This window comes from Neocloeon triangulifer, unplaced genomic scaffold, assembly GCF_031216515.1.
Source record: "Neocloeon triangulifer isolate White Clay Creek 2 clone unplaced genomic scaffold, ASM3121651v1 ptg000011l, whole genome shotgun sequence".
Taxonomy (NCBI): domain Eukaryota; kingdom Metazoa; phylum Arthropoda; class Insecta; order Ephemeroptera; family Baetidae; genus Neocloeon; species Neocloeon triangulifer.
This window is the reverse complement of record NW_026775553.1, coordinates 1,074,623-1,089,705: the sequence shown is the minus strand read 5'-3', so window position 1 is coordinate 1,089,705 and position 15,083 is coordinate 1,074,623. Positions and strand designations below refer to the sequence as shown.

At 37.2% G+C, this 15,083-nt stretch overlaps 1 protein-coding gene across 2 annotated transcripts in view; it reads right to left on the bottom strand.

The window, feature by feature from the left end:
* LOC132195868 (zwei Ig domain protein zig-8-like) overlaps window positions 1-15,083 on the bottom strand; it is a 66,270-nt gene that overhangs the window by 29,621 nt on the left and 21,566 nt on the right. For both annotated transcript variants that reach the window (XM_059618137.1, XM_059618138.1), the window contains exon 2: window positions 2,699-2,916. In XM_059618137.1, coding sequence (XP_059474120.1) covers window positions 2,699-2,916 — 218 coding nt within the window. The remainder of the gene's footprint in view (window positions 1-2,698; window positions 2,917-15,083) is intronic.

The following is a 15,083-nucleotide window of genomic DNA, read 5'->3' as shown; positions in this document are numbered from 1 at the left end:
CACAAAAAGAGAGTCCTTTCAAAGAGTTCTCCGCTTTTATTCATCGCCGCCGGCAGAACAAAAAGAGAGAGAGAGAGAAAAGGACTCTGGAAATTTTACGCTCGCTGCACTAAATTGACGCGAGATATAAGTGCTGATTCATTTATCTTGGAGGGCGCGACGCAAAAAATAGACACAAACGACCTTTTTCTCTGCTAGCAAAAGATACTCTATAAAAAGTTGGTGTTTCAAAATGATGGACATAAATGGTGAATGAAGGTCGTTGATAAAAAGTCAAATTCATCTCAACGTCATTAATTTTGTAATAGTTTTAAGCTTAATTCGAAATTTGTCCAAAATCAAATTATTCGTTAATAAATATAAAAATTAACAATGATATTTTGCTCAGTTGATGTTACTGATTTAAATTTATTTTAAGGGTCATTTCATTATTTTCTTATTTACCAATTTTCACTTTTTTTTTTTAAACATTTTGACTTGGCTGAGTGAATAAAAAAATTGTGGAAAAATTGTAACTGAATAAAAAGCGGTTGCTGTCCATCGATCGATTGCCCATGAAGCCTTCTTTTTTTTATTTTTAGGTGCGGGAGCCATTTTATGAGTGAGTGTATCAAAAAAGTAGGTCACCGTAGGGCTGCATTTTTGGCACGGCTGCTCATTTTCCACTTGATACTTTACAAAGGCTCCGCAGCGAGTGAGGCGCATCCGAGATGAGAGCGAAAATGATGTTGACATCGACAGGTGCGCAGGTTCCCTGGGGACGAGAGCGGGGCTCATCTCGCTCCGTATTATTCTCGAGGCAACAATGATGACATCGCCAAGTCAACTTTGTCGCTCCATGACTGTGCGTGCAGCTTCCTTGTTATGTTCTCCCTATTTGTCTCACGCTTATTTACCGCCTCCTTTGTTCAAAACGACACGTACTACAAATCTTCTGTTTATGCTTTCAATCGCTGTTCTCATCTCCAATGGAACAGCTCGACTAAAGTGGTCTTTGTTCAAATTAACAATTAGGACTTTGTGTAAAATGACTCGACAGAATAATTAATTTATTTATGGTTTAAAATTAAAATAAAGCTCATAAATCTTTTCTCATTAAGACGACGAATGTAAATTTTGTATGTCGAATTTATTTTTTCCATTTTAATTGGGGTGATATGAACGTGATTTTGTCAAATCTTTATCAGTTTTGGTCTGACTAATTTTTATAAAAATTTTTTCTTTAAATTCTCATAAAAAAATCAGTTCTCTAAATGACTTATATTCAATAAAAAAAACTTTGCTATTTTGCGCTATTTTGTTTCGATTAATTAGCTTAAAATTTGCAGGAAAAACACCGCCCATTTCACCTTATATTGCTGTTAAAACTTTTGGTTATCAAAATTTTGAATTTTAAGCAATCATTTCCGGTTTCCAACTTATTTAGAAAAATTCGATATATCATTAGATTTGAACGAGAAAATAAGCCCAACTCGGAAAGATAAACATGAAGCTTTTAAGTGGCGCTGCTGATTACTTGGAAATGTTTGCGGAAACATTGACTTTGATCGGCGTAATTCGAGCCCTCGTTAATTTCGCAGGATTCGCCGAATCGCTCACGTAGCTTGTCATGCAGAAATGTATTCAACTGGAATCAACAAGCACTCAATAAACATGCGCGCCGATAAATAATCCGCTCGAATGAGAAATTCCATCAGCACCGTCTCGACTCTTTGAATTTTATTTTCATTTTTTTGCCAGGCCAACTTGTCGATTTTCGGCGTGACAAACGAGGTGGCGCGGGGCTTGTGACACGCGGCCCTGTCTTTTTCCAGCTCGCTTCTCTTTTTTTCCCTCGATCCGCAGCCGTCCAATCAAAACCGCCGCCCTCTTTTTTAATTCGCCACGTGAAATATGCATGCGCCGCTTTTTGCTGTGCGACGCACGCACCTTTTTATTCCGAAAGCACCTTTCCGGATTTTATTAGCGAAGCGCCGGTGGAATTTAATATTTGCCAAGTTCGGATTCGGTGTAATGAGCTTTGCGGCGGCCAAAGTATGGAAAGTCACGCACTTGCTCGCAGCCGTGGCAATTTCGTTCCGTCTGCTGCGGCGGGTTTGTGGAAATTCGGTTTGCATTTCGCCCAACAAAAATACTCTGAATATTGTCAACTTGAATTTCCACAAAACGTTTGTTAGGCAAATCCAGAGAGCATTTCCAATTAGACTCTGATCACTTTCCAAAGAAATTTAAGCGTTGTTTGCTTAATTCCAGCTCGTCGTCTGCTGATTAAAACAAACACTTTGCCCATCAAGACGTTCAAATCAATTAAAGTAAATAAGACTCTAATTTCTGCAGATTTCTTTTGAGATCTCGGTTACCAAAGTGATTTTTCTTTAAGGTTCTAAGCAATAAAATTAAAATTCTTTGATTAATAAAAATAAAAATTCCTCCCAATTATTTGAAATTCTGAAATGGTTTCATTCTCTTTCTAGAGCAAAATTGCCTGGTAAATCAAAAAGTGTCAAAGCAAACAAGCATTTCTCCGGAAAAAAGTTTGTTGAGAAAAGTAATTTGCTCGTCTGTCGAATTTTAAGAGCTTTTTCTGTGTCCGATCTTTACACGTTTTTGTTTTATTTACTTTGCGCAGGCCGAGCGAGCGAGATGTCAGCAGGGCAAAGTTGGCACGTCGGCAAGAGTGTCAAGGAATAAAACTCACCACGCCGTCTCCGATGTTTTTGACGACACATGGAACTAATGCGGTGCTGCCGGTCTGCGCCGTGACCACGGTCGAGTTTTCCGTGGCGAAGAAGACTGGCGGCGGCGACACCGTCTCCTGCGTCTCTTCGTGCGGAACGTCCGTGTGCACGATTTCGATCAGAGGGGGCGGCGGCGGGGGCAGCGCCGACTTGAACTTCTTCTCCTCGGCTTTCTCGCCTGAAACACCATTTGTCAAAAGGTCAAAAAAAGTTATACAGATGGATTAGTAAATGTCAAACAATATAAAGATTAAAATAAACAACAATTTAATAATTTTTTTTTTATAAATTATTCGCTTCATTTATGAAAGAATCTATTTATTTCTTTGCTCCTTTTTCTGAAAGGTCACTAAATTTTAAAAACCTAATTCAATAAGAACAAAATTATGAGTATTGCGATGCAGGGGCATTTTTGTCTGTTTGGTAAAAAAACTTCAGCTTTTGGTCATTGGTGGCGCTGCGATCAAACAACGCCGTGACAAAATCAGTGATCTCTGCGCCACCAATGACCAAATTCTGAAGATTTTAGACCAAACTGACAGAAAAATACTCAATCCTCATATTTATTGGTGCGAATTCCTTTTCTTTCGAAACTGTTTGGAATTTTCACACTGTTTTCATAAGGTATACTTAAAATTTTGCTATCTTTCTGGAAAAAGAGCAATAAAAATCACCAAAGTGGTTCTTAACAACAATTTTAGATTGAGTTTTTATGTTTTAATTATCTCACAATTATAATTTGAGTGTTTTCTTCAACATAATTTATCCAACTAGAACTCAAAACAGAATAATTTTCATTGCTTTTATTAAAAAATTTAATACTTCCCATACTTTCTGAATCTAATATTTTTTTTTTTTAACACATTTTAGATAAAAATTTATATTTCTCTTTTTACAATATTCAACTAAAATTAATCGATACTTTTTTTGAAAAAACTAGAGGATTACTTTACGTTTGAGCGATAAAAGGTAATGTTTGTGTATTTCAGAAAAAGTCTGGCCAAATCGGGGAGAAAGGGTGAAAACAGCTCTCTCTACTCAAACAGCATAAATAAAGAGGCTGGTTTTTCTCGACGTCGGCACATATAAAGTGAATGGAAAATGAGGCCGTCGAGGGTAATAGAGTGAGCAGTGCAGGCAAAGTTTTCACTTTCGCAACTTGTGCAGGCGCCATACCTGATTGCACCATTGAGTGTTAAATCATTTGAGTGTGCAAACTGCACGAGTAATTGCTCCAACTTTCTAATGAAGTTTTCATTAACTCGGCACCCAGTGTGAATTTAATCATCACAAGCAACTCTTTATAGTGCGCGCAAAATGCAATCAAAAAGTTTCGTTGGCAAATTCCTTTTTTAACGATTACAAAAATATTATGAAATAGTTAAAATATTGTTCTGAAGTGGCTGAAAAATCTTGGCTAATCTAAAATTCTGAACGTTTTCAGGGGAAAAACTGTTATTCTCCTTAATGGACTTGTAAACTTTGAAACTTTGTCTAGACAAACAAAAAATGGATAAACTTAAAATTTTGCTCAAACAAATTCAAAGTATTGTAAATAACATCCTGAAAAGTTTTCATATTTTTTTTTATAAACCTTTTTAAAGCTTGTGTACCTTGTTTTAATGGGGCTAATATCTCACGTCTGAAAACACAAGTCGCCTTATCAATCCTAATTCGCAAATGGAAGCCGGAGTCGATGTGGGAAATATCGCTGATGAAAGCAATTTATTTGCAGGCGCGTCCATTCCGGTAATACACAAAAGCATTAGTTTTATTGCAAAAGTTTTTGCCTGGCCTGACCCCCGAGCGGGCCGGCCCGTTTTATGCTCTCGATGCTGCATCATCCGAGGGGAATTCCTCGCGGCAATAAATAACGCAACATTTACGAAAATTCCGCTCATTTTGTGACGCTGACGTTAGAGCACGAGCAGCACTTTTTACGCGTGGAATATCTTTGGGGTGTGGCTTTCGTCAATCTCATTTATCTTGCGACATCAAGTCACAGCTCGCTTGGCAGGGATCGTTGTCGGCCGGGCTGCGGAAAACGGAGAAGCGCGCGCGGTAAACAAGTTTTCACAGAAAAAAGGGACTTTTCGTTGAAGCCTTGCAATTTTTTCTCCATTTTTAATGCTCAAGATGGGAAAAATCGAGAAACCATAAAATTATATCTTAAAGTTTCAACGTCAGCAATTTGCATTTCACCCGCCGGGATTTCTGCAGACATAATGTAACGCCGTAAAAATGAATGTTGCCGTCGAGCTAAACCCGGGCTGCCTTTTTCTCTCGGGCTTGCGGGATTTAATGAAAGTGGCTCGTCATGTTTATAATAATGCGTCTCGCAATTAGGACAACGAAAATAGCTAAAGGCGCGCGCGCGCTTTATCCCGAGAGAATTTATAAATTGTTGCCATTAAATATTCATAATCAAATCTGCCCGACGGCTTTGCATTTGCATTTTTTCTACACACTTATAGATCTGTCACTTGAAACAAAGCTTTATAAAGATAGTTTTGAATCTAGACTATTGTCTGAAGGAATCAGAAATAAAAACAAAAAGGACAAAAATGTTTATCTTGTTTCATCTTATTGTGTTCATTCATATGTATTTTTTCGCACTGGTCACTAGTCCCATTAAAAACTGTTAAGTGAAAAAAAAAATTTGCACGAGTGTTTATTTTCCTAAGGAAGCATACAATTTATTCAATAATTGGGACTGCTTATTTTGTTAGATTGAGTGGTTTTCGTTAAATTTCGTTTAATGTTGTGTCGAAAGGAATTCCAGTTTCCGTTTTCATTTTGCAAAAGAAATTAATAAAGGATTCAGAAACTAAATCTACAAAATAAATGCTAGGAAAACAATTTAAAATGTACGAATTTCAACTTTTAACTGAAAATCCTAATCTTTTTTAAACAGATTGAGATTTTTGTTTGGAAAAGATAAAATTTTTACAATTGAAACTTAGAAAAAAAGACATTTATTTAATTCGTTTTCCGAGACTTGGTTTCCTCGCAGAGTTTCCATGAATCCAAGTTCAAAATATTTTGTAGAAGTTACAAGTTGAGAAAGACCTTGTTTTGCGTAGAAACGTTGGAAAATATTTCTTTTTGTTGGAAAAAATAAGTGAACGTTCAAGATAAATCACAACAATGCAGCGCGACAATAATGCAAAGTTATTTAATAGAATTTATGCAACCGGCTTGACACGCCCGTATGCCACGTTGCATAACCTTTTTACGCTCTAGAATGAAAACTTATCGAGTTGAGAGTCGGTTGAATGGACCAAATGCATTGAAACGCAATAAAAAATCTGCAGCGTAAAAACAGAAGCGACAGGAAAATCAATTCAGGCACTAAATCAAATGAAAATAATTTTTGTTCAATATTTACTAGAATATTGAATATTATTTGATGGTTTTAATAATTAAATTTTGAAAGCATTCGCACTTGGCTAATTTATCTGATTTTCCAAGTTGCCGGCGGCGAAATTAAGAGAGATGATCGCGCATCGATTGAATTGGGGGGGTGAAAACACGATTACGGCGCTGGCTGGGTAGACGAGGCAATTAAAAGGCGCTCGCGGGCCTTGTTTCCGCACCGAGATTGTTGACGGCAAGTTCTGCAAATTGGGTTTGATGCTGCCGAGCCGGGCCGAGGAACAACACACTCTGCATGCAAAACTTCTTGTTGTTTGCTGCGCGATAGGTAAACAAGGCCGGTTATTAAATTTGTCCGAAAATGTGCGTGAGGCTTGCAAATGAAAACATCCACTCACGCTTTCAAATGAGCAGTGCCTGTTTATTCTCCTGCTTTGCTCGGCTAGAATCTCGCGTCGCTGAACGCAGAGTTAACCAAGTTATCTTTTCAACTACCCCCGCCGGAATACAATAAATTTAGCGCGTACTTGCCAAAATTTTGTAGTTTCTGTAATAATTTTGTGATTAAGTGGATTTTTATTTCGCTTCAAAATAAAGTAAATTGCAAATTTGATACAAAATTTCTAAACTTTTTGAATTGCACAATTTTTACAAATTTTAGGCCTCACTTGAATTTTGAAAAACTTTCTTAAACTATTTATTTGCATAATAATAGTTTCTGCTTTATTTTATTTTTGCAAATAAAATCCATATTTTTGGACGAAAGATAATTTTTCCACTAATCAATTGATATCTGAATTTCTTTCTCTGTCACCAAAAGCAGTAAATTCTTGTGAGAAATTTCTCGGACTTTCGAAAGTGCCATTTTCTTTCGCCGTCCCTCGCAGCTATTACATCTCTGGCATTGTCCTGCCGAGAAAAGGTGGCAAAGGGAATCCATATTTCATTTATTGGCGCCAAATATAGATTAAAATGCCTCTCTCCCTTCTCTTTGGGCCGCCCACATACCTTTCCATTTGCTCCTAATGGACAGCGAACCAAGTAGAAAGATGGCTGGGTATTTTTTTTCGTTCATCTGCACGACCACCATAAAGGCTTTTGATGGTCAGCAATAATAGAGAAAAGCGGCACTTGCACAGCCTTTCGACTGCAACACAAGACCGCACTGGAATTTAATGACCGGAAATATTATGCTCCTGACCAGTCCGGCTTAATTACTTTCTGAATAATTTAAACAATTCTTGAACTGCTGCATTTTTCAGTTTTAAATGAAATTATATTTATTTGGAATTTGTTTGAAAAAGTTTTCATTCCCGAAATTCCTCCTTCAAATCTCTCCGCATAAAATGGAGTGAGAGGAAGTTGGCAAAAGTCTTTTCAAGAGTGCTGCTATCATCTGTTGACGCTTTTACGTGCGAGTCCATAAATATCTCAGGCAAGAATGTTTACGGTCGCACGCGCTGACGGATCGTTCAAAGCTGCGCTGCCAGATAATGACTGAATTTATTGATTTATATTCGCGCCGTCACCGCTTTTAAACATCTTCACATTCATGCGTGGAATTTTTTTTTAATGAAACATTTACTTTTGCAAACACACAATGCATAATTCATTCGCTTTTGTCAGAGGAAAGCTTTTAATTTTATGGCGGATTGCGTGTAAAATTTCCACGCAAATAACGCCGCAACTGCCAGATAATGAGAGCGTGCATAATTCGCTATCTGTATTCATGATCGGCGCCCGCTTTTATTGAGCTGCCGATTTCCGCAGCGCACTTTGTGCAAATATCCGGGCCCAGCCTGCGTAAACATTTGTCCGAGGTAAACGGCCGTTAAATTTCAGCGATATTAAAATCAGCGAGTAAATTTTACGAGATATTTTTATCATTTTTGCAACCGAAAAAATTATCAACCAGTTTGTTGAGGAAAGCAAACACAAAACTGATTGATTATGCTTTGAAATTGAGCCATGACTGAATAAAATTTCTGCCTTTTTGTCAATGATTGCTCCAGGAAAGAAAGGTTTCATTCCAACCCAGAAGAAATTCATGCCAGTCTGAAATTTTCACCACATATCTTCTGACATTATTTCACCTTTCTAGGTTTAAAATTACCTTGGAAAGATGGTGTATTGTTTTGTATTAATTTATAAATTTTTTGTACAAACTTTGATTAGCTTTCAAAATTTTATCAAGCTTTAACATTTTCGGTACCAAAAATTTCAATTGTTGCAACAAAGTTAAATTGTTTTATTGCTTTTTTAACTCTAGCTCTTCTGGAAAACATTTTAGAGACAAATGTTGCAAATAAAACTTGTAGACAATTTAATTTTGCACAAGTTTTCTATTGCACATTTTCATCTAAATCCAAAGCGACAAAAGTTAGAAAAGAAATGATATTTTCGCTCAACGTTGACCTTTTATGGAGTAAAATCAAACCTAGAATGCTCTAAATCACCCTTATTATTAGAGTGAATCGTGCCAATTTATGAAAACTTCCTTTTATTTGGTAAAAATTAAGAAGTTTTTACGTAATTTTATAAAAGTAAATCTTCATTATTTTCTCAACTTGTCTCAAATCGATGGTGAAACTTTCAGACTCCGCATGAATTTTTCAAGGCTAGAGAAATATGCTTTCGATTCTTGGACTAAACTTTGAAGTCGTTTCTTGTCGACAATACGGAGGGATTTTCTCGCAATTAAGCCTGCGTTTCTTATTATAATCTTTTGCGCCAAGACCCTGTTTATTGTGAATTTATTTGATAATCCTGAAACAAACCCCCAAGCTGAAGAAGCAGAGCTCAAATGTACAAGTGGAGTTTTACCAAGGCGGAAATAAACCGGATTATTGGGTTGAATAACTTGAATATGGTGCGTGATTGCTCAATTCTAACATAATTAAGGTGTGTTTTGAACTTGAAAATCACGTTTGTTATTAATAGGCAAAAGAAAAATATTAATTTCTCTGTGAAACAATAAAACACTGAAAAAAAAAACTCATCAAGGAAGAACAAAATTTCAATTAAAAGGATAAAAGAAAAAGGCTTCTCTTGATGTACAAAAATAAATTGGTTCAAAACTCGTTTGCAAACTTCAAAACAATTGAAATATTGTTTTTCTTTTCACATTTTTGGTTTAATTTGAAATAAAGGGAATGAGCATTGGTGCCAATCAAAAGCCTTTCATGCCGAGTGTAAATCTCAAATTGATCTTGAGAGTATTCGAGTGAGTGGAGACAGTGGATGTCACGGTACATCCACCAGCAGACGTATAATCCAATTAATAGTGAGCACGCACCAAACAATGTCTTCCCCTTTCAGCCCAATGTTCGTCAACGACGCGGGCATGACATTCAAAATGGCTCAATGTGAAGCGTAAATCAAATCTTACATCAAAATTTTGCTCAGTTCAGCTCAAAATGTAGTTCCTTCGTAAAAATACTCAAATTAAAGTATAATTTCGATTCATAATTAAAAAAAAAATTTAATGAATTAGCAAATTTAACTTTTGGATTTTTTTATTATTCAAATGACGCAAAATTGGCAGCGCCATATTTCAAAAGAGCTAAATTTGAATTGCAAAAGCCTTTTTTTTATGGCGAATAAAAAAATCCGGACGTCACCTTTTATTTGAGTTGTAAAAAAAGAGTGACGCGCGGGTGACAATTAAAAAGCGTACGGCTGCCGAGCGAGTGACAAACTCGGATGAATTCTCGTGTCTGGGGCGTTATTTGAATGCGGCGTCGAGGCTGCTCACGCCACATTGAGCACAGCCTGCGTGGGGGGCCCGACGCGCATAAAACGACGCGGGCGAATTATTTAAGGAACATTTGATTTATACCAAAGCCGTGCAATCTCGTCATCGCCGGCGCGAAAAAAAAAACGAGCAAAGCCAAGTCGGGTGAGAAATTTAAATCGTCCAAATAATTTCGGTGCCTCCGATATTCGCGCAGCCGAGAAAAAAAAAATGAGATTGCCGGCGAGGATGAAAAATTGGTGATTGTTTTTCGGCTTTTGGCGATTGATTTTCATAGGCTCGACCTGGCCTTGCGATTTTTCTTGCCGTGGCAGCTCCGAAGACCCCGCATTTATCTTTTTTGTCTACGTCATCAACAGGGGTCTTGAACTATCGACAACCCGAGGCAATGCCCGTAAAATTAAGTAAAATGAAGAATAAAGCAAAGTTTCTTTTTAATGTTTCATAACGTTTTCTGTTTCTTTGCATTTCATTTAATACACGATTGAAATCTGAATATTCAGAATAAATTTCAGGTAAAAATTCAATTTGCTTCTTGCAGCGATTCTTAATAAGCAGTTCTAAATTTGATAGTTGGAGGATCCAAATATTGATCTAAAAAGAATACAATTTTCTTTCTGCTTGGCGAGATCGTCAAATTTTAGGAAATGCTTTCACTGTAATTGAAACATTTATCCTCACTACTGTTTATTTTCCGTAGAAGTTATTCAATATTAATTAATTTTGTGCTTTTAAAGGAGGGAAAAGTCAACATTGCCTAATTAACTGGTTGATGAATTGTGACAAAAAATATTATTTTAGAAGGTTCCAATATCTGTAGGAGTTCTTAATTGTTTGAATTTTGGTCAAATGAAAATATTTTCTGGAAATTCAGATACAAGGCAAGATGATGAGTCTGCGAAACTTGTATTTGGCCGTTCAAGCTTAAAAAAGGCGCCTTTCTCGAGGCTGCAGCGTTAAGTGATTTAGATAATTGAAGAGGAGGATGTGAGAGAGGCGAAAAAAGGCCGGTCTTGATATTGCTCACAACTTCGGCCAACTTTTTTTGCGTTGGAAGAAAGTTGCACCGCCGGATAAACAGAAAAAATTCTCCTCCACCACCAGCTCAAAGTGAAGAAGACGAGCTCGGGATTAAAATTGAATTAGCACACTTGCCTCTTTTTTTCTTAGGAACCTCTGAAGAAAAATTGGCCTTTAATAACTGTTGGTTGCTGCTGAAATGGGAAATTTACGCGCAATGAAAGAGGAAAATCATCAAAAATGTGAAGCAATTAAGTAATCTCAGATTTTCTGAAAAATAATCAAACTCGACTTGAATTATTTCATAAAAAATTATAAACTGATCATTTGATTAGATGATTTAATATTGTATCCATTAGCCAAATTATGTGTTGATTTCCACTTTACGCGGATTAATTAATTAAATACTTGTTTAGAGTTGCGGTTTCGTCAAAAGTGCTTGCGGCTCGACGCTGCAACCGAGCTACGCGCATTTGATGTTTCTCGCCGTGCGTGAATTGTGTGCAGCATATTCGGTGTTTGACTGTTTGCCTGGGCTCATTACTGTGATATCACGTAGCGCCTGCAATGCGGTCACCGCCCCCCTCTCATTAACAAGCGTGTGATGTGTGTTTAAAGGCGCCGCACCTCACACATAACTTTCGCACACCTCGTTGACTTTCGCACGTCAAAAGATTCCACTTTGTATCTAACGCAGTTGACAAGTCCCATTCATCACCTGCGTGTCACTTGCGAGAAAGGGGAAATTCCACACACTCGCCATTGTTGCTGTGATTCAGCCTTGTAAATTAATAAATAGTTTCAAAAACTAGTAACTTTTGAATCATCTTGAAGTATTTTGTTGATAAGTATGCTTGTGTTCAGCGCAGAGGTAAATTGTTTACAATTTTCTTTTTCTAAATAATTTGATTAAAGACCAGTTAGAGTTCTTTCGGAATAAAGCGGTTTAGAAGTGAACAAAAAGTTCTATCAAATTGCTGATTAATTTAATTGAAAGCAATTTCCACTTACCAGCGTAAATAATGTAGGATGAAAAGAGTACACTTCACCCTTTTCTATGGAGCTACAAGCGCCACTTTTCCAAGGTTGATTTTTTTTTTCATTCAATCGCAACGAGAGTGTACTTTCACGGCAGAAAATGAATCACCGCGAAACGTGTCCGACGGAAAAGTAATAAATCAATAGAAAATATTTTGATGGCAACATTGCGGACGCACGCTTCAATATACACAGGCGTACACATTTATTTGGAACTCATGAATAATGCAGTACGCAAGAGCGGTATAACAGAATTATGCGCGTCGACTTTTTTTGCTCGTGTCTCTACGCAGCTCACAGAAAGCAGAGTTGGTCCGCGCGCGCGTTGCAAACAAACCTCGTTTTTACGCTTCACTTTTTTGCCATTTGTTATTCATTGTTTTTTCTGCGCTGGCAGCAGGGACAAAACCTTCTGGTCGGAAATAATGCAGCCTGTTACACACTCGGCTAACTTCGGCAAAGGAAACTTGCCACACAATACCTCGAACGCGGAGCTAACTTTTGCCCACCGAAACTTGTGTGTGTTGTGTGTGTGTAATGGCATGACGCCGCTTTGCATATTATTTCGCATCACTCGTCTTTCCGAACTCGTCGCAAGTTCACATTTCGAGAAATTCGTTCGTGTAATTGTGCGAGAGCGTTATTGTGTGTTCCTTTCGTAGTGCTGCGGAAAAACTTCTCACGCGAGAATCTTCCGCGTCTGGCGGGATTAACAATAAGTAGGACGGGCAAAAACAATTCAATTTGTAAGAGTGCCGCGCGCGCAACTCGGCTTCTTTTGTTTCAACTTATTGTTCAGCGTTTCATCAACACTAATTTGTTCTGGTGTCTCGAGAACACATGCACCAACAAACTTGTGCACGCACACAAATTATTCGCGGTAGACAAAATAATGATTATGTTCAGCATCAAGACTTGCAGAAAGTCGTCACGAGGAGAGAGGAGTGAGCAATTCTTAAAATGGTGGTGAATTTCTATTTAAGAATATAGTGTAATTATTAGAAAAATTAATTTTTTCTCGTAATTTTAATTTAAATATTAATAAAAATAGGTGGAGTATTTCAAAGAGGGAAATAAATATAGTATAGGGAATATATGAAAAATTGACGAGGCTACGGCCAAAATTTTATTTTATTTATAGCGTAGAATTGCTTTTCATGAACAATAGACCGCAACAGACTAAACATTAAAAACCGACTCCGGTGATTTTTATTGTTTAGTCTGAAAGATGGTAAAATTATGAGTTTATCTTGTGAAAATACGATGCGCAAATTCCAAACCGTTGCTTCACAATTGCACAAAAACATAAATCGGCTTTTTCAAACAAAAAACTTCAGCTTTAGGTCATTGGTGGCGCTGCGATCGCACAGCACCGTGACAAAATCAGCACCAAAAGCTGAAGTTTTTTAGTGTAACAACCGATTTATCGTTTCTTTCAGAAGCAACAGTTTTGTGTTTTTAGTTTTCACAAGATAAACTTCAAATTTTGCAATCTTCCAGACTTGTGTGAACAATAAAAAACACCGGAGTCAACTTCCAGTTTCATTTTGTAAAAAACCAAATATTAATTTCATAATTGAAATGGTTTATTTTAAAAACCTGATTAGTTTGTCAACTACAAATTAAATATATAGAATTTCATGAAAACTGATATCTATCTTTTTTCTAGCAAATTTTCTGAAGAACTTGATGCAAATTGAGGACAAGCAGGGATTTCTATGCAACAATGGCGATGCCGAGTGGGGTTAATTTTACTCATGACTGATTGTGTGTGTTCAAAACTCGTGACTGCTTCTTGTGTTGAAATCGACAATTACATAGGCGAGGAGCTGGCCTAGTTTCGCAAGCCTGACGACCGGCATGGGGCGCGCCATTAAGAGAAGAGCAAATCTCACGCTGGGTACACAAAAGCCCTATTTTGGCCCGAGTGCCGTTAAGTGACCCCGGCCCGCAATTGCATCTCCAAAGGGCCGCTTTAATTTCGGCGAGAATTGCCTCGGGGCGCGCAGGCAGGTGCGACTTATTGCACAAATTTGGAACACGCTCGCGGCCGCCCCCGATTTATGATCACGAGCCGAGCAAAATTGCTAATGCGCCTGAATCGTAAATTAGCGTGACACGGCGGCAACACTTCTTAATCGTAAATCACTCGCGAGATTAGAACGCAAAGTTGGCATTAAAATTTTAATAAAAATGTTTAGAAAGTGTAAAAATTATTCAAATTCAACTGTATCATTTGTCAACAACGCATTGTTGCCTTTTTAATTTTGATTTTGTAATTTCTCTCCACACTAGTTTTTAGAAAATCCAAATAGACATAGAAAGAAAAATTTAAGTCATTTGTTAAATTTCACTTTGTTTCTTGTAGAAATTTTATAAAAAAAATTTTATCTCACAATCGGCCCGACCAAAATTGATACAATTTCACCAAATCACGTTCATATCACCCAATTATGATGGAAAAATAAATCAATAGGTCAGTTGACATCAAAAGTTCACATTGATTTTATGGGAAAAGGTTGAGAAGTTTGAATTTCAGTGTAGATATCGTATTCCTCATTCAATATGAATCATTTAATGCCGATTCCAAAATGACCAGCTGTTCTATGAAACTAGGTCACTGAAGATGACATCAGCAGTGAGTCAACAGACATTTTGTTGACACATTAAATTAATCAACTCTGCCTTAACATTTCCAATCCGAATCATCCATATTCGCCTTCGTGAATGCAAACAAAGAGACTTTGGTTTTGATTCAATTATACCAAAGCAAGTTCGATAGCGTCACATGTTGGTGTGCTCATTAAAACTATAAGTTTGTCTGGCGAGAATAATAATTCACCATTTGTGTTTAGCACGGAACAATGTACATTTGCACATTTGCACAATGCCATGAGATAATTTATCAATTATGTGTCACTCATCATTACTCCATTGTGTGCCACGCAAGAATAATTCCGACATGCTCTCGTGTGCATGCAAAGTTGAATTAATGCATCACGTCAGCGCCAACTAAATACATCGATTTATTAATGTCGCGACGGTTTTTCACTTTGCCGGCCGGGCCGTCAAAGCCAGCTGACTTGGCTTTTTCTTGTGCAGCTCTTATTACATTTTCTTGCCAATATTAATCACCGACAGAGATTTTTCATAATAAG